The following is a 25,547-nucleotide window of genomic DNA, read 5'->3' as shown; positions in this document are numbered from 1 at the left end:
TTTTATACCCTTGTCTGGGTATATAACATTGGTATATTGGTTTTATGTTGTTGAGAACATTGACTTCAAACTTTTGAACGATACTACAGATCTGTAAGTTGTGTTCGGACATGGCAGACTGCTTTCAGAAGAGCAGGAGAAAAAGATTGTGACTGTGCTCAGTGTTGTTTGTGCAGGTGCTTGCTGAATGCTGTATGGCTTTGGGCCCACTTAATCCTCATAATGACGTCCAAGAGATGAAGTGTAGGGTTGTCCCTGGCTGCTCTCTAACTACTTCCCTTTCTGAATATGTGTTTGTGTGTGGGTGTGTGTGTGTGGGTTTGTGTGTGAATAGTGAAATGCACTATATGCATGTACTGAGCTGATTAACAGCAGATTAAGTCATATTAGAAATTGAGCTATTACACAGAAAAGGACATACAAGTACAAAGCTGTGCTGCATTTTCTGGATGACATTATCTCTGGACAATCCTTTACTTTCTAGCCAGACTTCTCTCATTCATCCATTCACACAGACACACTCAGACACACGGAGTGGCAGATTGCCCGAGCACACAGAGGGTCTGCCTCATGGTGCAGATTAGAGCAGAAGGCAGAGCCAAATTAAAAAGGGGATTACGCCTTCCAGCTTCACTTATTTATTTATTTCCCTCAAATGGCTTTTTTGTTTAGCTAATCCTGCTAGTGCTAAGAGGCTAATGCCTGTTGATCTAATGCTGAGGGCCAGAGCAGGTTCATATATTCATAACATGCAGACACACACACACACACACACACACACACACACACACACATACTCAGTATACTCTCAGGTACTAAACTGTAACTTTCAGGGTGCAAATTTGTCAGTGTGGTGGTATCTCTAAGGGGTGGGGTGGTCTTCAGTACCTTTAGTTATGTTTCCCATATTCCATTATATTAAAAAATGTTCTAAAAAGCCACAAATATGCCTTTTCCTTTGGGAAAGTAAGTGTAGTTTGCCTTTAAACTCTTTAAAAATTAAAGGTACACAATTGGATCTTAAAAGACACTCCAGCCAAAATGAAAGATTTGGTCATTGCTGCATTTGTTGCAAGCATGCCTACACTTTTAAAATAAAGCTGCCTCAAAAGATTCTTCGAGTGATGCCCTAAAATAACCACTTTTGGTTAGATTTGTTAGTGTGTAGAAACTTTTAAAGGTTTAAGGAACCTTTGTGTAATGTATGCCAATTTAAGGGTTCTTCCTAGAACATTTATATTATGTTTAGTGTTCCTTAAACTTTAATAAGGTTCTTCACGCTCACACATCTCATTTACAGACATGGTGCCATCCATTTAAGGGTTCTTTTGGGAACCAAAGTGTTTCTTCTGACATCACGCAAAGAACCCTTTTTGACACCTTTATTGCTGAGCCTGTACTTGCCTTTTACTGTGATGCTGTAGTCTCTAAAAGATGGTTTTCTGCTTTAAAGACTAGGATGTATCATAAAGGTATCTTGAATTTGAAATGATTTCAAGCGCTCTGCTGTAGATACGTGTGGATGGGCTGTTTGACATTTTTTTGCTGGCTGGCTGAATTATTTCTTTAACAAAGGAAAAGATTTGGCAACCAATAGATGTTAGCTAGCGTCACAAATGTATTTAATAGCTTCTGTATCAGTAGCTAGCAGTGAATATTTGTCGATCCCAATGATTGTGCGACGTTGCGTAATGCATGCTGGGTATTGTAGTGAAAGAACACTGATGTACAAAACACGAATATGATACAAAGCTGCAAATTCTATCAAACCTGTGAGGCTGAGAGGTGCTATACTATATAATATAACAGGTAACATTAAATGCCAAAATGACGATGTTAAACCTTTGACGGTACATTCACACTATTTGTACCTTGTGGGATGAAAACGGACCTGTACAGTACCTTTTTTTCTGACAGTGTTCTGCTCAAGTGACTCCAAAAAGGCCCACTTGATGTGCATGTAACAAGGGTTGTAACATTTATGCATGTCCACATCCTTAGGGTTATTATTTAGTGACTACATGGAAAACTGGATCTGCTGGCATTAATATTGAGGAGTTAATGGACTGTAATAGGTAGGGAGATTATAAATGTCAGAAAACATAAGAAATGCTACTTCCTTGTACTGTAAAGGAAGAGAGAGCGAGAAAGAGCGTGAGTGAGAGAGAGAAAGTGATGTTACAAGTTGATTTTGCCACCTTCCTCCAAAAACAAAAACGAGGAAGTTCAGCTTTACGACGGAAAAAAAGAAGAAAACAGTGATCGAAGTGGGCAGGGGCTGTGGTTTAGATTAGAAAATGTGTGTATGTCGCTCATATGTGTGTAGTAAAGAATGAGAAGGAAAGAAATGGAGCTTTGGGAAGTAGCAGACTCTCCTCTGGATTAAGCTGGAGTTTGTTTGATTATAATCTGAGGGCAGATTGAGGCGTTCTGCTGCTGTAAGTTGGGTGTGATGTTTTAACCAAAGAGGAAGAAACTCGACTCTGACTGTTATTTCAGCTGACATGCAGGAACTAACACATAGTTAGAGAATGGCACAGCCAACGAAGCGGAATGTAGAAATAGAATAGAACACAGTCGTGCATTGGCCTGCTGAAAGCTAATGAAGAGATCATGTAGGTTTGTGACTGTGTTGAAAATTTAGACTGTTTTAGAAGGTTGTGTAGTTCTTTAGGTATTTTTTAGGTAGAGCAGAAAGGTACAGAATGCTGCCTCGTGTTTTAACGGTTAGTTTCAGTTTGGCTATGCCTGTGTGGTGAGAGTGTCCACCTCAGCATCCTGTCACTGCGTGATCGAGTACGTGAGTCATTGTGTCCTGAAGATTTTCATACTCAAAACCTTCTCTCTCTCTCTTTCTCTATCTCTCTCTCCCTCTCTCTCTCTCTACCTCTCTCCCTCTTATAGCTCTCCCCTGACTTCACCTACAGTACCCAGAATGCAAATGCTTGGCAGCTGAGTCAGGTGAGGCAAATCAACTTCTACACTGTTTGTGCTCTCTTGGTTATTGTATATTATGCTTATTTAGAAACGTTGAAAATAGTCATCCGGCTTCACTAGAAATCCAGCAGCAGTGTTTAAGCTCCACAGCATTGATGAAGGGACTATTCTGAATGTGTAATTATGAAAGTCGAAGCTGAACGTTCTCTTCCTGTGAAGTATGAGAGTGTTGTTAGCGGTTCAGTGGTACAGCAGCGTCAGGCTGTGCGTGTCTGGTCCTAAACCAGGGGTTTCATTCTCAGGGTTTTCTGAGTAGTAATCTGGGACATATGGACACTCAGTGGGCTGATCTCTACTGCCACACTGCACACTTGGGGTTTCAGCCTCTCCAATAAGCCGCTTTTGAGCAAGCTTACAGTAAATGAGTTTGCTAATTGTGCTGAATGGAAAGGGAAGGGCAGATATTGGACATTTAACTGAACTGAACTGAACTGAACTGAAATGACCTGAGATGAAATATAATGGAACAAGCACAGGTGTGTAGAGCTGAATCACTTATTCCCCTTTCTATTGTAGACCATGCAGCGTGCAGCGTCATCCGACGCCCTCAGCTCTGCCTCTTTCAACAGCATCGACGTACAGCGCAGAAACTCCGCCTTGGCTGGGGGCGGTGAACACATCAGCCACTCCTACACCATGATCTTACCTAACCAAACAGACAGGATCTCATCAAATGGCAAGGTACATATGAAGCACAGACTCACATACACTGCCTGTCAAATGTTTTTACATTTTTATTTCTTTGTTTTTTCACAGTTACTTTTGGGTTAAGTGAGAAAAATACAAGCAAAGGGATTGTGGAGAGAGCAGCACAATTAGTTTTGAGAGAAAAAAATATTTGGTTTTCCTTTAAATGACCCCTAGAAATATAATTTATCCTCAACAAATACACAACGTTGTGTATTGAACGTGCTAGCATTAGTGTTATAGGCTAGCTATAGTGATCACTATCTAGAATTAGGACATGAATTTGTGTCTGTCATGTGTAATAATCATGTACACTTAACAGTTAAATGTTGAATTCTATTGTTTGCTTTGAATTTTTATTGTTATTGTTGCTATAATAATAATAATAATAATAATAATGTAATTGATAGTCACAATGACTAATTATTAATCAAGCAACAAGTTTATCTTAGTAATCATTAGACATCATTAATAGAGGTATCAGTTTCATTTTAAAATGTAAAATTCTTTTAGCATTGTACTTTCATTAACAGCACATTTTTTGAAAATTGGAAAGACTAGATTGACATAATTTACATGTTCTATAAAACCTAGATGATTCTTACCATAGATGGGGGGGGGGTATCTTGCCTCCCTGTTAACAGATTTTCTTTTTTGTGCTAAACAACAAAATTGACTGCTGTTCTAGTTTATTTCCCCAAACTGTGTATAGATTTATGCTTCATCATCTTGTTCATGCTAAACTCATTAGAGATGAGATATGTTTTAGCTTTACAGTAATGGGCATTGTTCTTAAGGGGGGCATTTTTCCCAATTTCCCCTACTTTTGTCAGTTGTTCCCTCAGTTTTGTGGAGAAAAATATGGCTATTGCACTTGACAGGTGCTCTTAGAACGACTTACGATCATGTTTCAGAGCTTGGTGAATGTAGTGCTATATACAAGTGCGCTTGTCCGGGTGGAGAAATCCAACCATGTGGACAGCAGCAGGGTCACTCCCTACACTATACTGACTACCATGACAAGATGGTACAAAATGACAAGATCTAAACAGCTTTCTGCTTATTGTGTTCAAACGTTTAATGGCTAATTCACGTACTGTACACACAGTTCACATATTGCGCACACACACACCATTATAATGCCTTTCTCATGTCTCAAACTAATACCTTTTTAATGTCCTTCAACAGTCAGAGTACCAAGTGGTGGTGGAGTCACCTTCCACTGACAGCTCTCCAGACAGTGATGGAATGACTCCGGTGAGACACACACACACACACACACACACACACACACACACACACACACACATTTCGTATTTTATTCAAATTCAAATGCAAATTTGAAAATTGTGTGTTTACAACTGCATTTCCAATGTAAGTGTGTATTATTTAAGACATAATGCAAATTCAAATGCAAAATGTGTATGTTCATTTGCATTTCTGTGCATAATGGCTGTTAATGTGGAAAGTCTTTTGGACATTTCATTTTCATTGTCTCAATGCTCTGATTCTGACATATCATAAAAGGAATAACAATGGACCATTTGCAATTGCATTTCCGCATTATCGCGCTTCCACTCTGCTAAAATAAAATGTATTTGCAATCCTGTTTGCAATTGCGTTTTCACCGTCAGCGAGGCTTCCACAGGACTTTTAAGTGAAGATTTTAAAAGGAAGTGACGAGGCTAAACTTTGGCAGTACTGGAGCAGAATTAGATGCTTGTTTAATACAACACAGAGTTAGCAATAGTGACATTGTAACACTCGCTGACCTGGCAGAGGTCAATTCTGTTCAAAGCGATTTTCATGTGGAAGTGATTCTTGACTGACTAAGAGAGCTTGTGGCTGCACAAACACCACCGTCAGTGACGCTGTGACTGGTCACAACACTGTCCTGCACATTTTAGTGCTTTCACTGCTTTAACCATTGCAAATAAAAAGGTCCTGGTTTACCACAATCATCTTGTTGTTAAGTTCCCTCAGGAGCACGGTTGGGAAACACTTCAATAACACACAGCGACCCAATGTCTCCTTAGTAAGAATGTCCATCACTGGCCATCCAGGTCCACTGGCAGTCCTGTGAGCTTCTGCCTGAAAATATCCTACCTACAGTTTTATGTAGGGAGCTACCTATAAATCTGCACTACGATTAACAAGACTTCCTATAAATCAGCTTTTTGTTAAAATTTTCCTGTTCCACCTTAAATGGTGCAGCATTACATTCTGGCACCAAAACTCCTGTACCGTTTAAGGCGAAATTGAATCTGTGTAAGAATCTACCTTCCGCTTTGTCTTTAGGAGGACATTTCGACGAAGTAGTACAATTCATCAGAGCACCAGTGACAGTGTCATTAACACTGCTTGTGCAGCCACAAACTCTCCTAATCAGTCAAGAATCACTTCCACATGAAAATCACTTTGGACAGAATTATCCTCTGCCTGGTTAGCAAGTGTTAAAATGTCATGCAGTGGTTGGTATTGCTAGCTCTGTATTGTATTAAACTACTGCTCCAGGTTCACCAAAGTATCACCAAGTATATCACTTTCTCTTAAAACACGTCCCACATGTCAAAAGCACTTTGCTTTTCCATATTAACTTAGGATTATGCACAGAAATGCAGATTCAAATATACATTTTGCATTTGAATTTGAGTTATGCATTTAATAATGTCCGCTCCCATAGTAAATGCAATTGTACATACACAATTAAATTAGTGTTTTCAAAATTTTTTGTGCTTAAATTTACAAATTTGCATTTGAATTTGAATAAAGTGAAATACTAACAGATAATTACATTAGAAGTGCAAGCACATTTTTGTGCACTGTGTCACCGTGTCACCTAAGTGAAGCTCTGGTCTAATGAGGTACCAAAAGCTATTTGCCTGCTAATGGTGCCCCCTTGTAGAGAATTTGTAACCTGTGACATGTGAGTCCCATGAGGTGCTTCATCTATAATAGTCAGGATTCCCTGAACAGCATCTTCTATTTGTGTCTCTGTGTCAGGCTACAAACAGGGCCTTTTCAATATTGGCCTACAAACACTAATAAATATATATTTAATACCTTAAAAGCTCCTTATGATGATGCAGATTTGTTGTGATAGTAGCAATTACTGCTTCAATTACATATAGTCTGTGCATTTTACACACAACACTGATAGTGAGATTAATCATTATGTTTAATAGTTCAAGTAGGGTTTGGAACTGGCCATTTAGCCGAATGATGCAGGAGAGCACTAGTTGGGCTTCTAATGCCGCGTTCTGTCCATCTAATTATGTTGCTTTGGCAATGCACGTATGAGGATACTTGAGCCACCCTTAACATTGTTTAGAAACTCATATCGCAATAACAAAAAATGTGATTTATCATGTAGCCCTAACACACAAACACAGACAATAACGTGAGGTCTATATGAATTTGAACTTATTTGAGGCTTATGTGGCTATAACTTCTGATGTACTTCATTGTTCTGTAAGGGCTCCATCTGTGAGTGGCTGAAAAGCCATACATTTCAGTTCCACTTCTGAATATTGAATCATATTGAAAAACATCAATTATCAGGTTTGTTTATGATGTGAAGAGAGAGGCAGCATAAGAGTGCTTATTTCCAGGCTGCTTCTCAGTGTTTCCCTTGCTGTGCAAAGCATTATTCGGGGCAGTGTTGCTTCTTGTGAGTAGCCTACACAGCACTTTGACTGTGTGTCTGCTTGCAGCCAAAATGGTTTGCTTAACCTTTCCAGAAATTTGAAGCACAGTGGCTTTATTCACATTCTATAGATAGTCTCTTAAGCAATTTCATAACTACTTGTGTGTTTATAATGCTCAGTACAGCATTTATGCGTTCTTCTTGTCTGGCCAGGCCTGCTGAACGCCTGTTTCATATATGCAGTACTGCCAAAAGTAACCAGAGCAACCGATGAACCATAAGTGCTCTGACGCATCACACTTAGTTTGATTCTTCAGTATTTTTTCAAAACATATTCACCATACATTGTGTATAAAGGCACAGTGAGTTATGTATTTTGCTGCTGTCGAAAACAAAACCTTGTATCTCCATTTTTGTCAGTTTTTGACTTAATTTTACAGTGCTTGCCCTTTACATTGTCTGTAAATTTAATGGATGAATGGACCAAAAGAAACGGCCCAAAACGACTTGTAAAAAAATCTGGTTCCATTGACTTACATTAAATGTAAAGTATGTTTTTCCTTCTTCTGTAAAGTTACCATTTTAGAGATACAACCATTTTGTTCCGACAGCAGCGATTTACAGACACTATGTACAGTTATCTCATCTTGCGCTCAGTGTAATCTAAAAAATATAATCTGCAAAATGCAGACTAAAACAATAGGTTTTTGATGTAGCTGTTACCCAAAGTCTGTTCCCACAGAACTGCAGCTAAACTCACACTAATCTTGTGCCCACATTAACATACCGCACATCATTGCTGAACATATGTTAACATTCACTCTTCCAACTCTCAATGCAGGAGCTTGAAAAAGCAGGTCTGCTGAACAAAACCAAGATAGCAGAAGGAGGCAGGAAGCTGAGGTAAGCTTATCTTAAATGACACGTGTACATGCACACTAACGCGCATTTACAAGTGTGCACACACACGGCCATCTAGGCCTTTGTGTTTTTGCCCCATGTTCATAAAGCAACGTGGAGGTTTTGTCCGACAGATGATGCCACTCCAAAGTGTCATATTTCATGTATAGAAGCTCCTCTGAGGCTTAGACAGTTTACATCAGCTGGACATTTTATGGCCGGTTAATATACAGTGGGTTTGTGGTGAAAGTGTTTCCATAGAGAAGTGCACACTCAAAAGATTTTTGTCTTAGTATCTTAAAATAATACTTTTTTTCAACATTTTGACATTTCACAATAAATACTTATTTTCTGGAGATTATGACTTAGTATCTCAAAATATTGACTTATATTTATTATATTATTTATTATTTTTATTATTATTATTATTATTATATACATACCCAAATAATAATAATTAATAAAAAATAAAATAATAACTACTTACTTTTTTAATTTTTGACCTAGTTAAAAAATGTCTCAAAAACAGAGAAGTAAAAACACGCCAGTGATTATTTCCTCTCTACCTGGAAGGACTGGACTTCCATAGATAAAGCTAGACTTTAAATTTATGCTGTGTGTAATTTGATTTTTTTTTCTAGATCAGACAGCATAAGAGCTTTTTGCTATGTGTTTCAATAAGTCAAACTCATTTAGGGCTTACTGACTTTATCTTGATTTTTTTTTTTCTGATTCTGATTTTCTGATATTGTGACTAAAAAAAGCTCATTTTGGGATCCTAAAAGTGGTGATGGTATTACAGTATGTAAATACAGGTGGATTACAGGAAGTACAGTCATATGCAAAAGTTTAACACCTTCGGTAAAATTGCATGTTTGGTTGATTTTCAAACTGACAGTAAGTTAACACATTTTCTACAGGAAACACATTCATACATGACATTTACTGCTAATTTTAGTACACAATTTCTGTACCTTTGCTGAGTTTAATATAGCGGAAAAAATAAAACATTAAATATAAAATATGCCATAACTTTTGCATGGGCTACAATAGATTAGTGGTTTTTATTTTTTCCCGACCTGTTAAATTCAGCAAATAAACAACAGCTGTGCACTAAAATACATTGTTCATCAAGGTACAAACAATATAAATGTCCCCTTAAAGGCACTACAGTGATTTTAAGGTCCAGTTGTGGACCTTAAATACATTTTTCCAGGTGAAAAGTACATATTTGTACCTTTTCATAACCTAATGTTTTAAAGCAGAACAATAAAAAGCCTGGAGATGAGACAGGGTGTGTGGAGTCAGTACAACTTAAAAAATTAAATTTTAGTGGATTATGGTACAGTTATGTTCCCCAACTAAAGGTACTAAGATGTTCCCTTGAGGGTACCACCCCAGTGACAAAAGGTGTACTTCCCCAGTGGCGGTTTTGTACCTTTTTTCTGAGGGTGTAGAAAATGTGTTAATTTATTTTCACTTCGAAAAATCATCAAATCATCCGGTTTTGCCCGGGGACACCTAGACTTTTTCATGTGACTGTACATAGTTTGACTACCTACTAGATATGGATGTATTAAACATGTTTATTCCTTTTTATATTAGAGCATTTTCTTAAAGAACCAGCATTGATGTTTTTTGTCTGGCAATTGAAAGTTCCCTAAACTCAAACCCCACACGAACAACTTTTCACTTATGTGATAATGGAACATCTGACAATTAATTGTATCTCTCTACTTTACTGTGAAGCAATTTAATTGACCCTGAAGTTATGGGTATGAGGCAGTGATCCCTTCTGACACTACAAAAGAGCTTAGACCTACCAACCTCCAGAATTCACTCTCACTATCACGGCGAGATGGATCGTAGGGTTACGCAATACATCTTTGTTAATCATTATCAGAATATTATCCTTTCTGATACTGATCTTGCAGAGAGCTGTGATATGCAGATGAGCCCTTTAACAAGTCATAATATTTAGCAATATAATCACAATATTAGTATTAATATCTTATATCTTAATACAATATATTTTAATATCTGATAGGAATGCTCTAATGGCAAGGAACCCAACATGAACGTTCAGTGTGCAAAATGATTTTCCAGCTTTGACCCTTTGTATCTAGAACTCATTTCAGGATCCCTGTAGCTTTGAGGAGGCCCATGTGCATTATCAACCATCAGATTCCTTGTGTAATGTAAATGTCTTTAACTTTAGAACTTGAATCCAGATTTCGGTTCTAGATTATGTAATCATTGCTAGGCAATCGAGTTGTTGATGTAACTGATTGGCCATTCAGTGTCATACCTGCCGGTGATTATAAAGAAGCGGAAACTGTATTTTACCCTCGCAGGTGCTGAGACGGGTGTTTAATTGCACACACACAGCTTATATAATCTCCATAGAAAAGCACTGATGAATAGAATGGGACACTCTACACATGAGGTCACCACGCCCAGTGCCAAGCATCAGTTAGACGCTTAGAAAGACCCCCAGCATCTGGCTGTAGAGCAGTGGAACTGTGTTCTCTGGAGTGATGGAGGTCCATTCAATACCTTTGGAATGAGTTGGAGAGCGTTTGTGATGCAGAACTAATCATCCAACATCAGTACCTGACCTGACTAATGCTGTTGTGGCTGAATGCAATCAAATCCTCACAGCCATGTTTCAAAATCTAGTGTAAAGCACTCCCAAAAGAGTAGAGACTGTTACTGCTGCAAAGAATGGAAAAACTCCCTGCTAAACTCCCTGTCAACACTGGTAGTTTATTAAATTGTTGATTCATAGTTTGGGGTCAGATGGTGCTGCTCAGCTTAATTCTGAAAGTAAACCACCTGATTAGTGGGTCATGTTCTCACACTACTTAGCGCCTGCATGCTCTCATTTCAGAATATCTCTGTGCGTGTGTGTGTGTGTGTGTGTGGTCTGCAGGAAAAACTGGAACCCGTCCTGGGTGGTGCTGGTGGGGAACAGTCTTGTGTTCTTTAAAGATCCAAAGACCCAAAGTCCTGCCAGCTGGGTAAGAGGTCCTTCAGTTCAGCATCATTTAAAAACCTTGACGTCTACACTACAGGCAGAGCTTTGTAAGCAACACTAGCTTTACAAAAATATACATGAACATTTTATTTTTAAGAGATCATGGATAGTAATTGTCTATGAAGAGAAAGGTTTGTCAAAATGTCTGCAGCAAAAGAATACAACTGACGGGGTCTTGGTTTGTTTCGCTCCTGGTGATTATCCTGCAGAGCTTTATTTCAGCCCTGAACATATTAAATGAATAAAATCTTAGACATTTGAAAAGAATTAAAACTGCTCAGTGTAAGAAATGATTATCAGCAAAGGCTTTTCCTGTAAACCGTAGATATAAATATATCCAGACACTCCATCTAATTAGTGAATTCAACTCAACTGCACAAACACAGTTTGTATAATCTTCATAGAAAAGTATTGCTAATAGAAAAGCAATATCTTATAATTGCACATCTAGAACCTAAGGTAAACATGCCCAATGCAGAGGCCACCAGCATTGAGCAGTGGAACTGTGTTCTCTGGAGTGATGAAGCTCCATCCATTAACTTTGGGATGAGTTAGAGTGGAAGTCCATCTCCTCCCATATAAATTCAAAATAGTTAATTTTTAAAGTTTTTTTATGCACAGAGTCATCACAAACTTACTATAGATGTCATGTAAGTAAAATATATATCAGTTTCATTCTGCTGATATTTGCTGTTCTATATTGTGTACATTGGTCACGCTCTTCTTTCACCAATCATAATTATTTTAATTAATTTTTATTTTTGTGTATTTAAGTTAGAAAAAGTTTACTGAATTAATTGCGTTTTGCATCAATTTACCAGACTTTTAGCTACTTTTAAACTAGACCCTCAATCTGCTACACTCATAATCATAGAGTTGAGTATAATGTTTGCACTCTTGCCACTTTTGGCTGACTTGTTTATAAACAGTAGGTGCTAGAAAGTTTACATTTGAATTTGTTGCAAAGATGTGTAAGTTGGTTGCATAAAAATGATTAATCTTGCTCAAATGCTTTTAAAATTATTAAGGCAAAGCTAAAATATGTTGGACTCTGCACTTTACTTCCTTATATGATGCCACACATTTATATGCATCACAAATTCAGTTTGTTCTGTATGTGCATCTGTGTTTCTGTGTGTGTAGAAGCCTGGTAACAGTTGTCCAGAGAGTAGTGTGGATCTACGAGGAGCTCAGCTACAGTGGGCCAATGACCTCTCCAGCAGGAAGAATGTCTTCAAGGTGAGAGAGAGAGAGAGAAGCACCGAAAGCACTTTGCATTCAAGTAACATTGAAGACTGCGGTTAAAGGGGAATTCCGCAGATTTTTCAAAATTCCTGTGTAATCAACCATTGACATGTAAACAAAGTGATTCAGAAGGTTTTGATGTGAAGTGGGGTTCATTGTGGAGAAACGTACCAACTCATATTTCTTCACAGTGGTGGTGATAGAAACCGGTGGCTGTGACATCTACTATCCAAAACCACCAGTGAATCTCTATGCGTCCTCTGATTTTTTTTTATGTGTAATGCTGGTAATGGTAAAATAATGGAAAACCTGACTAAAATGTTTTATATGAGGACTGTTTTGCCTTAGGAGACCCGGCTTCTGCCTTTCTGGATTTTAAAAAATATGTTTTTAGACAAAGGCTTGTCTCAAAACTATTATAAAACAATGTCTCAGGCGTCAGGCAGTGTATTCATAACCATTTCATGTAATAAACCTCTGGTTCCTATCACCACCGCCCTGAACAAATCTGACTTGTTAAGTTTTTCTGTAACAGATTACTTTACATCAGATCATCTGAATGACTTTGTTTACCTCTTAACCTTTTAATTATGCCTAAATTAAAAAAAATGATTAAAAAAGGTCCCCTTTAAGAAGGCCTGATGCTAGGTAAAAACCAGCAAGTTTTACCAAAGTAAAATGGCAGAATTGCTAAAAACGTAAGTGACCTAAATTTCAAAGCTTGAAACATTGCAGTATTAGAACTACTGGAGACTTTACCACTAGTTCCTCTCTTACTTCCTCCATAAAGAACAGTGAAAGCTATAAACAGACTAACACATATATGTGCTGTGTGTTTCTGCATGTAGTTGAGGACTGTTACAGGCAATGAATTTCTGCTGCAGTCAGAGACAGACTCTTTGATCAGGGAGTGGTACTGCACTATTCAAAAAGTCATTGACAGATTGGTAAGTTCTTACCATATATATTTGTGCTATATTATTATTATTATTAGTATTATTATTATTATTATTGTGTGCATGATGTTTGCGTGTTTGTGTCTTGTAGGATGAAGAGAATCCTCTGGATAACGTCTTGCTGTATTCCTTGAGGAGAGCAGGCTCCATGGAGATGTTGGATCAGAGTGGAGACGAGGATGAGAATCGTGTAGGATCCAAAGCCTCACGTGAGTCTCAGAACCTTTTAAACAAGTTATGAGGAGCTTGATCGGAGCTTGGACTGTCACATTTAGTCACTTTAATTCTTAAAATCATAGATATATAAAGATATACCTTCTCCAAACTGTAGTGATTTGCTGATAATGCATATTTTACATTATCCTACTGCTGTTTCTTATAGTAATAAACAGAACCTACATACTCATTTACATATTTACATACCCATTTACCCAAATGACATGTTTTGCTCATTAAGTAAAAATAACAACACATCCTTCACAGAAGACACACTTCTGCACTTTTAAATACACAGTTACTGTTTGATTGTTGAATTTAACATAATGGGGAAAAAAGATAAAATAAAATGTGGCCTATGTTTTCTCCAGTATGTTAAATTCAGCAAATAAATAGAAATTGTACACTAATGTTTGCAGAAAAATGTTTATTCTGCAGTTTTAACTTATTTTCACCTAGAAAATCAACAGAACATGCCATTTGACTGAGGGTGTTCAAACTTTTGAATCAACTGTATATGCATTTGTTGCCACATATTACTTATACATACATACACTAACGTTCACATTTTGGAAACACATGTCATGTTAATAATTGTTATTCAGTGATAACTTATATGTTGTAGATGGAAATGTTATAGACTAGACACCAAAATGTAAACTGATGGTTTCTTCACAATTTAAAGTCTTTGGGAACAATAAAAGTCATGACTTGATAGGAAAATAGAAAATGTTATTGAACAATAGACTGTAATTATCTTGTAATGAAATTACTATAAAAAGCTAACTGATCAGTGAGATTTGGTCACTGCTTTTCGCATATGAGGCATTCTGCATATTAAGCTTAAAATAGCTTCATTCTAATTTTTCAATAATTTACAGTTTTTATGAAATCATCTACAGCATGGAATCATTTTTTCATCATCATTTTTTTTCTGCAAGTTGGTTGGAGTCTTTAAAATGTTAGCATCACACTGTAATTGTTTTATACATGTATCTGCAAAAAAACTGGCTTTATAGGAAATAAAACAGTGATTTCAAATGTTGGTAGTGTGTGTTTATACATATGGTGTGGATATTATAGTATTTATTTATATATAATCAGTCATCAAAACAAAATAAACTATAAATTACTTGATTACTAGTGTAATCAATAGCCCTTGGCAAAGTTACATCATCCAATTAGTAAATATTCTAGCAGAAATTAATGATTGAGAAGTCTAATCCTAATCTCTAAGAAAAATCAAGGACAAATGGAAATATTTTTTTTTTGTCATCTTGTCTTTTTTTGGTTTTAAGATAGTAATAGCCAAACTTCCTAAATAGCCATGTTAATGAGATTATTTACATGCACTAAGCTTAAACATCTCTCTCTGTCTCTCCTTCTCTTTTTCTGTTCAGTCCCTCGCTCCTGCTCTAATTTGGAGAATTCGGAGCGGAAGCGAGTGAAGAGTCGTCTGAAGAAGCTCATTCTAAGGAGACCTCCACTTCAGGCACTACAGGAGAAAGGCCTTATCAAAGGTGAGCAAGCCTCACCTGCATATATGCCAGCTAAAACAAAGCCAGGCCACCACAAGCTTTGTCTACGCCGAGTTCTCAATTATTTGGGATAAATAGGAAGGCAGATGAACAAGACATATGTTGGCACATGAAATATAAGAAAGACATTCTACCATATTTTAAGAAAAGTATAAAAGACTTTCTGTAGATTCCAATGCAGTGTGGGATTAAACTGTGTGTTGTGACATAAACTCAGTAAGGCCACCCATTGGCAACCCCTAGTGGTCATTTCATTTTAAAAGTGCAGAGGACTCCTGCCAGAAATGCTGCCACAGGTATATGTACCCAAGACCAGGTCCATCCAGAAAGATAACATCAGTTGTTCACACGCAGCATGCATATGTCTTAACACTGCATATTCATAAAATACTGCTGCTCACTTTTGCTTGATTTGTCTAATTACACTCATTTGTTTAACTACACAAATGGCTTCTGGGCTAGAAAAAACACAGCCCATACATGGTGTACATAGTGTGTACCATATAAACATAAGTGTTAAAAAATTTGGAATCATTTGACATATTAATAATTTTGTATACTAAAATCCTATAAGCTAGATACTAAAGGTATTTTAAACTGTTTTATTCAATGTTTATTCAATACATTTTTGGGAACACCAAAAAGTTATAAAATAAAAATAATCAAGAAGTATTGTTTTTATTTTGTTTAATGTATATACTCATAGTCATTTTTGATTCTGAAATTATTTGCCTGAGATTTGATCACCAGGTCTCGAATACAGCACATGTTGAATGTTGCGGTAAGCGCATGTTGTGGTAAAGACTTTTTCAATGTTTTTGACTGCAAATGGCAAACAGCATGTCCTGATATCTTAGCTTTGGTAGACAGCTTCTAATATATTTACATTTAATACAAATATGTTTTTAAAGAGTAATTTAAAACATAATAGTTATATACATTACAGGAAGGACATGCAGAAAGTATTGAAGATGAAAAGGTGATATTTACCTTGCTTTTCTGCAAATCCAGAGAGACCTAGATTAGGTTTCCCACACTTTTGTCCCACTTATCAAAAGTAGGTTTGTTTGACTCTGAAAAAAACTTTATTTTAGGTCATTTGGTCAGTGTTGTGGTAAAGACTTACAAATGTTGGACAGACATACTTAAAAAAACAACATGAAGAACTGTTCAACAACAGTGTTTATTTATTAATCTTTTGATTTAATATGTAAACAGTGCAGTTTCAACTGGCAAGATGTATTTTTGTAATTTGTGCATATGAATGCAAATTTCTATGCATGTGAAGATTGCAATCACAGGTGTGTGGCATGAACAAAACTGGTATTTTGATTCAATATAATTACTTTAGCTCCGTACATTTAGCAACCAATTCTGTTTCTGTTATGCTAAAAACGTTCACACATATCCAAAAATTCATTGCTGGGTTCTGAGAGTGCCTGTAATTGCAGAAACACTCTAAAACAGCTTTCTCAGTGTGTTAACATTTCTTTTATTTTCTCAGCTTCCTAGTAACTAATTGAAAGTAGAGTAACATCTTAATACAATCATTTAAACATTTATCTGCAGCATTTGTGTTTTTTTATTTTATTGAGATTAGTGATCCTAAACTGAATTGTGATTCAACAGTTTTTTTTAACTTAGTTAGTGTAGGTATTTGCGGTGCAGGTCATGGTGGATGATGCTGTTTGTGTGCTTGTTGATTTCAGACCAGGTGTTTGGCTGCAGTCTGGAGGTGCTGTGTGAGAGAGAGAAGACTACAGTGCCACGGTTCGTTAGAAACTGCACAGAAACAGTGGAGAAGAAAGGTGCTTAGATGTTACCTATTATATCCATGACACTAGTAGATAGTAGATCAGTAGATAATTGTTTTTTGTGTGTGTCAGGTTTAGACACAGATGGCATCTACAGAGTCAGTGGGAATTTGGCCGTGATCCAGAAACTTCGCTTCGCTGTTAATCACGGTAAGACGGCGACAGAAAGAGAGAGAGAGTGAATTAGAAGTCAATGGAATGTATCATTGTAAATGTCATCAATATCTCTGTTCTACTGTACGCTCAGGTAAGATCTGATATGATACTGATGTAACAGGGTGAGGGAGAGTTGGTGTGTATGGTGTTGGTGGGCGGGCTGTAACTCCTGTCCGTTTTTCCAGAGCGAGCGGTGTCTACAGATGGACGCTATCTTTTCCCAGAGGATTTAGTGCAAGGTAGCCACCCACTCAGCAAGAGTGAAAGCCTTGCTATCAGCCTGTGGTCCAGGAGGAAGCTGCCCTTTTGCACTGATCTATGACCATAGAAGCTAAAAGGTTAATTCTTAGAAGTGGCAGTTATCGCCAGCAAAAGCAAAAAGCTTAGTGTAAATGTATATAAATTGTTTCTCACTTGCAGCTTATTGAAACAAGCTGAGAAATTCTGTTGAGAGTGTTGAAACTTACAATCCATACCACATTTGTGTTTAAGTAGAAGAGAAGATATTATATCATAATTATTATTGTATGTAAACAGTCGTTTTGTGGGAAAACCACCACTATATATTTGCCTAGAAATAGTGCAGAACGTTTTAATATTTCTTCTTCATTTCACTTGTCATAACTTTTCTTTGTTTTAATTTTTTTTAAATTTTATGTTGTTTATTTCCAAATGAAAAAAAAATCCATATTTTCAATGTGGTCTCAGATTTTTGTACTTTTGAAAATACAATATAACAAAATGACAATAAGTCCAGACTTTTAGGGGTAAAGGAGTATTTCACCCCTCAAAAATGTTAATGCTGCTAATAGTGAATTAAAGCTAGTAGGGGTCAGTTAATATTTTAAAAATGAGACCAAGCTAACTGATCTCCACTGGATATGATTCAACACAACACTAGGTAAACTAGTATTTTAAATATTATAATAAGAGTCACTAATCCTGATCTCAGATCAGTCAGAAAGGGCAACTTCAACTGCGTCCTAAAAGCACATGGCTTCTTTATGTCTTCATGGGCTCTGTGACTGACACAATGTGGCTGATGTTATTTCAGGCAGCTGACTGAGAGATGCATGCTGCTATGCTGCTCTTTACTGCTTGGTTGATGATGTTTTTGTTTGTTTTTTTTGCTTGCGCTCCACAGTAAAGCAGACCAGAGGAAATACTGCATGGAATTCATGATGGGCTCTGATAATGAAGTTATGAGTTTTGTGAGTGGAACTCAGAACCACTGGTCACTTGCATAAAACATCTTAAGTGGATTTTGGTCTTCAGTGTTTAAGTGACAAGGACAAAAAATTGTAATTGTAAAATGAGTCCTAGTCTTCAGGATTGTTGACAGCTGGAATATTTATATTTAAATTTACAGCTTTAAATTGACCTTTTAAGCATTTGACTTAAAATGCTCAAGAAATGTTATGCGAGTGGACACTTTCAAGACTCTTCAGTCGTGCATGTGTGTGTTTGTGTGAACAGCAGGAAGTTACCTAGAGATGCTAAAAGCTGCTGTTTGCATTTCCACAGTTTGTCCTTGGTTTTGCTCTGCAGCATTCTCCTGTCTCTCTTTATTTATCCTTCACTTCTGCACTGACAGTTCCTCTTCTGCAGCCTCATGTCAAGCAGCTCAGCACCGCGATGAATGCAAGTGTATGTTTTTATGCTGCTTTTTGTATGTCTTTGATCATTTCTCTTTTTGTCTCCTCACAACTCCCCTTCAACTTCTTTTCCCTTCTATTCCTTTTTGCTCTCTTTTATCCATTGCCCCCAATATCCTCCTCCTTCACCTCCTCTTGGGTGTGACTCAGTGGAGCGCATAGACCTGGAGGACCCACAGTGGGAAGACATTCATGTGATAACAGGTGCCCTGAAGCTGTTCTTTAGAGAGCTCCCCGAACCCCTGGTTCCTTATGGATTCTTCCATGACATCGTCGAAACTGTCAGTAAGTGAGAGGAAGAGATAGAGTGAGAGACGAGTGGCTGTCTGGATGGATAAATACATACATTAATGGATTACTTGGATGGACGGATAGATGGATGGATGGTTGGATGGGTGGATGGATGGAGTACTGTTGTATAACATGACAGGACAATGACACTAAAATTGACATTTTTGTTATATACAGTTGTATGCAAAACATTGAACACCCCCTGTCTAGTTACACATTATGTAGTTTTTCTGAGTGAAAGCATGTTATAGGGAACAAACTTACAAATAGCATTTTTCTACAAATTTATTGCACAATTCCTATTTATTTGCTGAGTTTAATGTACTGTTAAAATACATAAAAGGTAAAATGTGACATAACTTTTTCACAGGCCACATCTTATGTTTTTTTTCCCCCCAGGATGTTAAATTCAACAAATAAACAGTAATTGTGTGACTTATTTTCATTTAGAAAATCAACAAAACATGTAATTTGACCAGGGGCACCGAAACTTCTGCGTACAACTGTAGTTTCTCCAGGCAGCTAGAATTAAAACACATAAAAGACAAGAATGAGACAATAGTTCTTTTATATCTTTTATTGAAATAATCAAAATAAGTATATCAATAACTACATAAAGCCTATAGTTCACTAATATCAGCTGGAATTATTGAGCTAGGAAACATACACTCACTGGACACTTTTTCTTATGTCTTCACTAATTATCCATATTATCATTTCCACTTACCATATAGGTGCACTTTGTAGTTCTACAATTACAGACTGTGTCTGTTTCTCTGCATGATTTGTTAGCCCCCTTTTACTGACCATTAAAGAAGAGGGTAAAAGGGGGCTAACAAAGTATACAGAGAAACAGATGGACTACAATCTATAATTGTAGAACTTCAAAGTGCACATATATGTTAAAGGGCCTAATAAAATAGACAACAACTACAGAAACAATGTAATTGTACATAATAAAGTGGCCAGAGAACATATATTAGAATTCTATTACAAAAATAATTATGCCATTGTGCTGTTGTTACTGTTGATCTAATATAGTTATGTATATCTGTCCTGTAGAGATGTCTGATTACTTAGATAAGGTGGACCGGATGAAATTGTTAGTCATCAACATGCCGCCCCCCAACCACGACACCATGAGACACATGTTCCGCCACCTTAAGCGGTAAGAGTGCATTCTTCACTTATGACTTGCATGCAGAAAGTATCATAGTGATGCTGCAGAATCAGCTTCTGGTTACATATCCTTGTACAAGCAGCAAACACCATTTCTTCTTTGGTCTCTATTTACTAATTAACAGTGTAAAGCAATTATTTGCAACGTCAAGGGATCTAAAACTAGAACAAAAAACAAGTTTTATAAAGAAACTTTTTGTAACACTTTATAATAACAATAGTTTATAAGACATCTGTTAGCTCTTCGTATTTAACTGATCAAGATCTAATCATGTATTTGGAGTTATCCATCATTAATGCATTCACATTACTTTCTATCAGATGTATGCTTATTTTTCTTCTTTATTTATTATTTATTATAATTGTAATGACTTCATAATTAACAAATCACATACTAACTAGAAATATAATCTTTATTAGTTTATAAAGTAACAATCTACATGTACTAAAATACGTCTCATTTTCCTATTACTTTATAATCAGTTATATATTTTGAATATATTATCATTAAAATACTACTACTAATAATAATCTGCTAATACAATGTATTAGCAAAATATCTAAAAAGAAACTCCAAAAGAATGCTAAAACCTTAAGACTTTCAAATGATTTAGTAAACATTAACAAACAGCAGCGATTTTCTTGGTCATGTCTTAAAAATGTTATATAAGTTATATGGAAACTCACAGCAACATTTTTGCAGCCTGTGGTCTAAAGTAAAAAAAAACAGTTTATATAAATATCTATTTACCCATTCCCATAATCCATTTATAAACTTTTTATCCTAGAAAATGAGCAGTTGGTCTAGAAACAACCTCAATAAACACTAATATATACTAGAGTACACAATATTAGTCCATAAACAACCTCAGTAAACAAAAATATACACTACAATAGGAGATAATAGTTTATAAACAACCTCAGTAAATACTCCTATACACATATATTATTAATATATATATTAATCCATAAACTGCCTCAATAAATGCTCCTATAAACTAGAAAAGGAGACATTAGTACATAAACAGCCTCAGTAAACACTCCTTTTCATCCTGCCTTTACACCTACATTTGTGACAGAAGACCAGACCACAGGATCAGGATGTGGGCGTGAGCTGATTGATTTTATTCAACTTAAGGCAAAAACAAACACTATAAACAAAAGGTGAAGCAAATGATTGTAGACGAAGGCAGCCTGACAAGTTAGAGCTACTTGATGATCAAGTAATGATTTATATGTCTTACAAAATAATGTTAATATATTAATTAATGATAAAAGAATTAGTCAATTATGAAGTAACAGCCAATAGATGTCAAAAAAACATTATTTTAAAGTGTTACCATTTATGTAAATATGTACAGTCTTTTAACATGCTTTAGCTTTGGTCTTCCTATCTGCAGAAGTGAACTCATTGCCTAGTAATTTTATTTTCAGCCACTAGAAGACGTTGTGTGCTCACTGCTCACTTTGGAGAAAGTTGGCTGAAGTGACTGAGTATAATTGAATAGAAGGAGTGCTATAGATAGTTCCACTGGCCCATATGTATCAAATCTTAGAGTGCTGATGAAGGTTTTTGCCTGTAATATGGTAATGAATTTGATTACATGAACAAGGGAGCCGGTCCCAAATCAGCACTGTTCTCTTAAAGAAGTTTATTATATATGTAAGAGCAGCTGCCTATATAAACCTTATTTTTTTTCTCCATTCTACTCATTTCTTTCCGCTCTGGCTTCACTACACTGTTTTTCTTACTCACTCCTTGCTTTGTCATTCTCTCTGTGTATCTCGTGAGATCTCTGTAGGGTGTTCGCTGGAAGGAGCACCAGCAGCACCGCCGCCACCGCTGGAACCTCTCTTCTCATCTGCTAGTTCTCTAGTTCCTCTCCTCTCTTTCTTCCTTTTCCCCCCTTTCCTTTTTAATGTGGAAGTTTTGAGCAATTGCTGGCTGGATCTGTGGTTAAGTGGGAATGGCATTTTTAGAAGAATGCCTCATACTGCGGCTTTAACCCATTCCTTTGTCCCTGTGTCCCTGCTGCACTCTCACACACATGCTAAGTACCCAAACTCTCTTTGTCTCTCTCTCTCTCTCTCTCTCTCTCTCTCTCTCTCTCTCTCTCTCCCTCTCCCTCTCTCTCTCCCGCTCTCTCTCTCTCTCTCACTCTCTCTTTCTCTCCCTTGCAGAGTGATGGAGCATTCAGACAGTAATCGCATGACAACGCAAAACATCGGCATTGTCTTCGGGCCAACTCTGATGCGGCCGCAGAACGACTGCGGAAACATGGCTGTTAATATGATCTATCAGAACCAGGCAGTGGAACTCATCCTCAGCGAATACGACCAGATCTTTGGACCCGACCCGTCTGGCTTTCTCTGATGCCTGTGCAGAACCAGAACGACAGCGAACCTGCACACAGTGAACCAGAACTCAAAGACGCATACGAAGAGAGTTAAATAAGATTAATAGAACGTTGCAGTTTATAAAACTGCAGTGATGCGACAGATTTCATCCTGTTGGATGGATGACGGATGGACGGAAGTGCTCGGCCAAAAACTGTCCCTTTGTAGGCATGAAATCAAGCCCGCAAAAAGTGTGTCCAAATCATGTTAAGAGGCTTATTTTTTGGTTTGTTTGTTTGTGTGGGCGTGTGTATGTGTTTGTTTGTGTGTATGTGATGTCTCTTCACAAGTGTTTTTCATTGTCTTCTTCAGCTGCAGTGTCTTTGGCAAAAGACACAGAGATTTTGTTGCCGAAAAAAGACACACAGGCTGCACGAACTAAATACTATCAAATAAAATCGGCAATAGTCACCCAATAAGCATAAACATGAGCGCAGGTCGAAAGTTTAACATGTTGTTCAACGCCACTTGAGTCATTTGGTTTCTTTTTAATAGCGAAATAAAAAAAGGCTACGGTTCAATCCAAAGTGCTATGTAATCCCCTTTTCCATTGTTCCAGCAGTACGGTCCTGGTGTGTGTGTGGTTCGCGTGACAGATAGAAGTGCAGAGGTACGTTCTGTATGTTGCTCACTGATTGGGTGGTGCTCTCTGCCACTATTGGTCCAAATCTCTGCTTTTAATAACAGAACAAAAGAGGAGCTAAAAATGCATATGTTTAAAAAATGTGGAGTGCCCCCCCCCCAGCACCATGGCTTTGGTAATTTTATATTGACTGTGGCTTGGCAGGAGACAAGAAGGAGTGAGAGGGAAGAAAAAGAACAGAGAGAGCATACACAGATTTTAATGTTAAAGTTTATATATTTATTCATTTTTATTTTCTTATTATTGCAAGGGGGCAAGTCATATGCTATTATAGTGATTTTGGATTATTTGTTTAGAAATGTAAGCGAATGTTGTCCTTCTTTTCACATTGCTGTGATCTTCCCATGTATTCTTGTGCCTCAACTGTTTTAGAAACCTGTTTTATGGCCGAAGAAACCTTCACAGTCAGAATCTCCACATTTCTGCCAGAGTTATCACAGTAAAGTCTAACTACAGCTCAACAAATTTATTTTTTTATTACCTCCAGTGTTGACCTTATAACCTGTCTTTGACTGAGCTCAGTGATCTGTAAAGCCGTTTCAGTTCCTATATTTGATTTTTATGTAGATCAGTCCCTAATTTGGGGTTTTCTGATTTATATGAAAAAAGAACTCTCCTTTTTATGTATGTTTCTATTTTTTATTGGCGAGTAGAAGTTTTGACCTACAGGAATTTCAAAAGACTGTCACAGCCCTACAGTTTCTGCTCCACAATAATGCCACACTTGGGTCTTGCCAACATGCTGTCTAATTATTTGTCGATTCTTTTTCTCTTCCTCCAGATCCTGTACTTTGAGAGAATTATTTGACAATAAAAACCAACAAAGTAAATCTGTGAAAAAAAAGACCTCTTTCATGTTTGCAGCAGAATGATTCCGGATTAAGTAGCGTTTGTGTGAACGGAGTGTGAAAAGCCTTCTCACATTTTAAACTGAGGGAGAGTGTCTACGTCACCACGATGGTGAAGAACAGCTTCTCTCTGTGGCTTTTGGCACGTAGCTAATAATGGTGCATTAGTGGTTTAAAGTAAACAGCTAAATTATACTCTTAATGTCACCCGTCCCGTCTTAGATTTATGATTATTGTACCACGTTTACGGGGTGCTATTTAATCTCGTCTTCAAGGTTGCAAATACCCTCTCCACTCGAGACCTTCAAAGGCCAAATCTAACAAGCCCAAACTGACTTGTCCTCCAGCTAGCTTAGCCTAGCAGCCCAAGTTTTGACATTTCGTGTTACTTAGCTTTGTGGTAAAATGACTTTTTTGGACGCATGTCTGCTGGCTTCAAAACAGTGCTTTCAGAGTTTGACAAGTCTGTCAGCATTGTATGTCCTGTGGGGAAACTTTTGCCTCTGTAGAGGAAGAGTGGTAGATGCACATTGTGGGCTTAGAATTATGAGGCTCTATCTGGTGTTTTTGTAGAAACAGAGTTGTATGAAGTTAATCATTTAGTGCTGGAAGTTGTTTCTCTGTCTGCATTTAGAAATGTTAATGTTCTATGTGAGTTATAAGGTTCTATCTGCAGTTCAATCAGTGTGGATGTGGGGAAGATCACTCATCTTTTACCCATGTCCTCAAGCTCATTAGCAGGCTTTTTAGAGGGCTTAGTTCAGATAGCACCAAATAGACATTTATGGGACATGATTTGAAATTGTTCTTTTCAAAGGGAAATTCCACAATTTTTAAAAAAAAAAATCTGCATAATTAAATAGTTAAGATGTAAATAAAGTCATTCAGAGTGCTTTGATGTGAAATGCTCTGTTGTAGAGAAAGAATTGTTCACAGTGGTGGTGATAAGCACCAGACATCTGAAGAGTTTAATGCCTCTAAAAGCTCCATCACATGATAAGCTGTTTTGTGGTAGTTTTCACTGGTGGTTTTGGATAGCTGCATTGTAGACATTGTGACCACTGGTTCCTATCACCACCACAGCTTTGTTTACATCATTATGCAGAAAAATTAAAAATTAAAAACTCGGTCTAGTTCTCCTTGTTTAAATTGCATATTGCACTTACCAAAAACAGATGTTTCCACCTGAGAAGCCATATTTATTATTTTGTGCCAAATACACTGAGAGGTACAATTGTGCTGGAGGGGAATGTGACAGGATGGAATATTTCAGGCTCAACAGGCTGCCACGCTCCCTGTTATCAAGATTAGAACTTCTAACGTCCATTTTTCGACAATAAAG

General features: G+C 37.1%; 1 protein-coding gene across 3 annotated transcripts in view; it reads left to right on the top strand.

Annotated features, from left to right (window-relative positions):
• arhgap9 (Rho GTPase activating protein 9) overlaps positions 1-24,217 on the top strand; it is a 56,843-nt gene extending 32,626 nt beyond the window's left edge. The window contains exons 6-20 of one of the 3 annotated variants that reach the window (XM_036571177.1): positions 2,905-2,961; positions 3,514-3,678; positions 4,873-4,941; positions 8,172-8,233; positions 11,163-11,250; positions 12,411-12,506; positions 13,361-13,459; positions 13,560-13,677; positions 15,085-15,204; positions 16,932-17,030; positions 17,109-17,186; positions 17,378-17,431; positions 18,998-19,132; positions 20,201-20,306; positions 22,499-24,216. In XM_036571177.1, the coding sequence (XP_036427070.1) occupies positions 2,905-2,961; positions 3,514-3,678; positions 4,873-4,941; positions 8,172-8,233; positions 11,163-11,250; positions 12,411-12,506; positions 13,361-13,459; positions 13,560-13,677; positions 15,085-15,204; positions 16,932-17,030; positions 17,109-17,186; positions 17,378-17,431; positions 18,998-19,132; positions 20,201-20,306; positions 22,499-22,691 (1,539 nt within the window). In that variant the 3' untranslated portion in view covers positions 22,692-24,216. Of the gene's footprint in view, positions 1-2,904; positions 2,962-3,513; positions 3,679-4,872; positions 4,942-8,171; positions 8,234-11,162; positions 11,251-12,410; positions 12,507-13,360; positions 13,460-13,559; positions 13,678-15,084; positions 15,205-16,931; positions 17,031-17,108; positions 17,187-17,377; positions 17,432-18,997; positions 19,133-20,200; positions 20,307-22,498 lie in introns of all 3 variants that reach the window. The other 2 variants (XM_036571178.1, XM_036571179.1) reach the window with 2 other exon arrangements.
• Positions 24,218-25,547: the final 1,330 nt, after the last annotated feature.

The sequence above is a fragment of the Colossoma macropomum genome, unplaced genomic scaffold (genome assembly GCF_904425465.1).
Source record: "Colossoma macropomum unplaced genomic scaffold, Colossoma_macropomum, whole genome shotgun sequence".
NCBI lineage: Eukaryota > Metazoa > Chordata > Actinopteri > Characiformes > Serrasalmidae > Colossoma > Colossoma macropomum.
The sequence above is the reverse complement of the archived record's forward strand: the minus strand, read 5'-3'. Positions and strand labels throughout refer to the sequence as shown.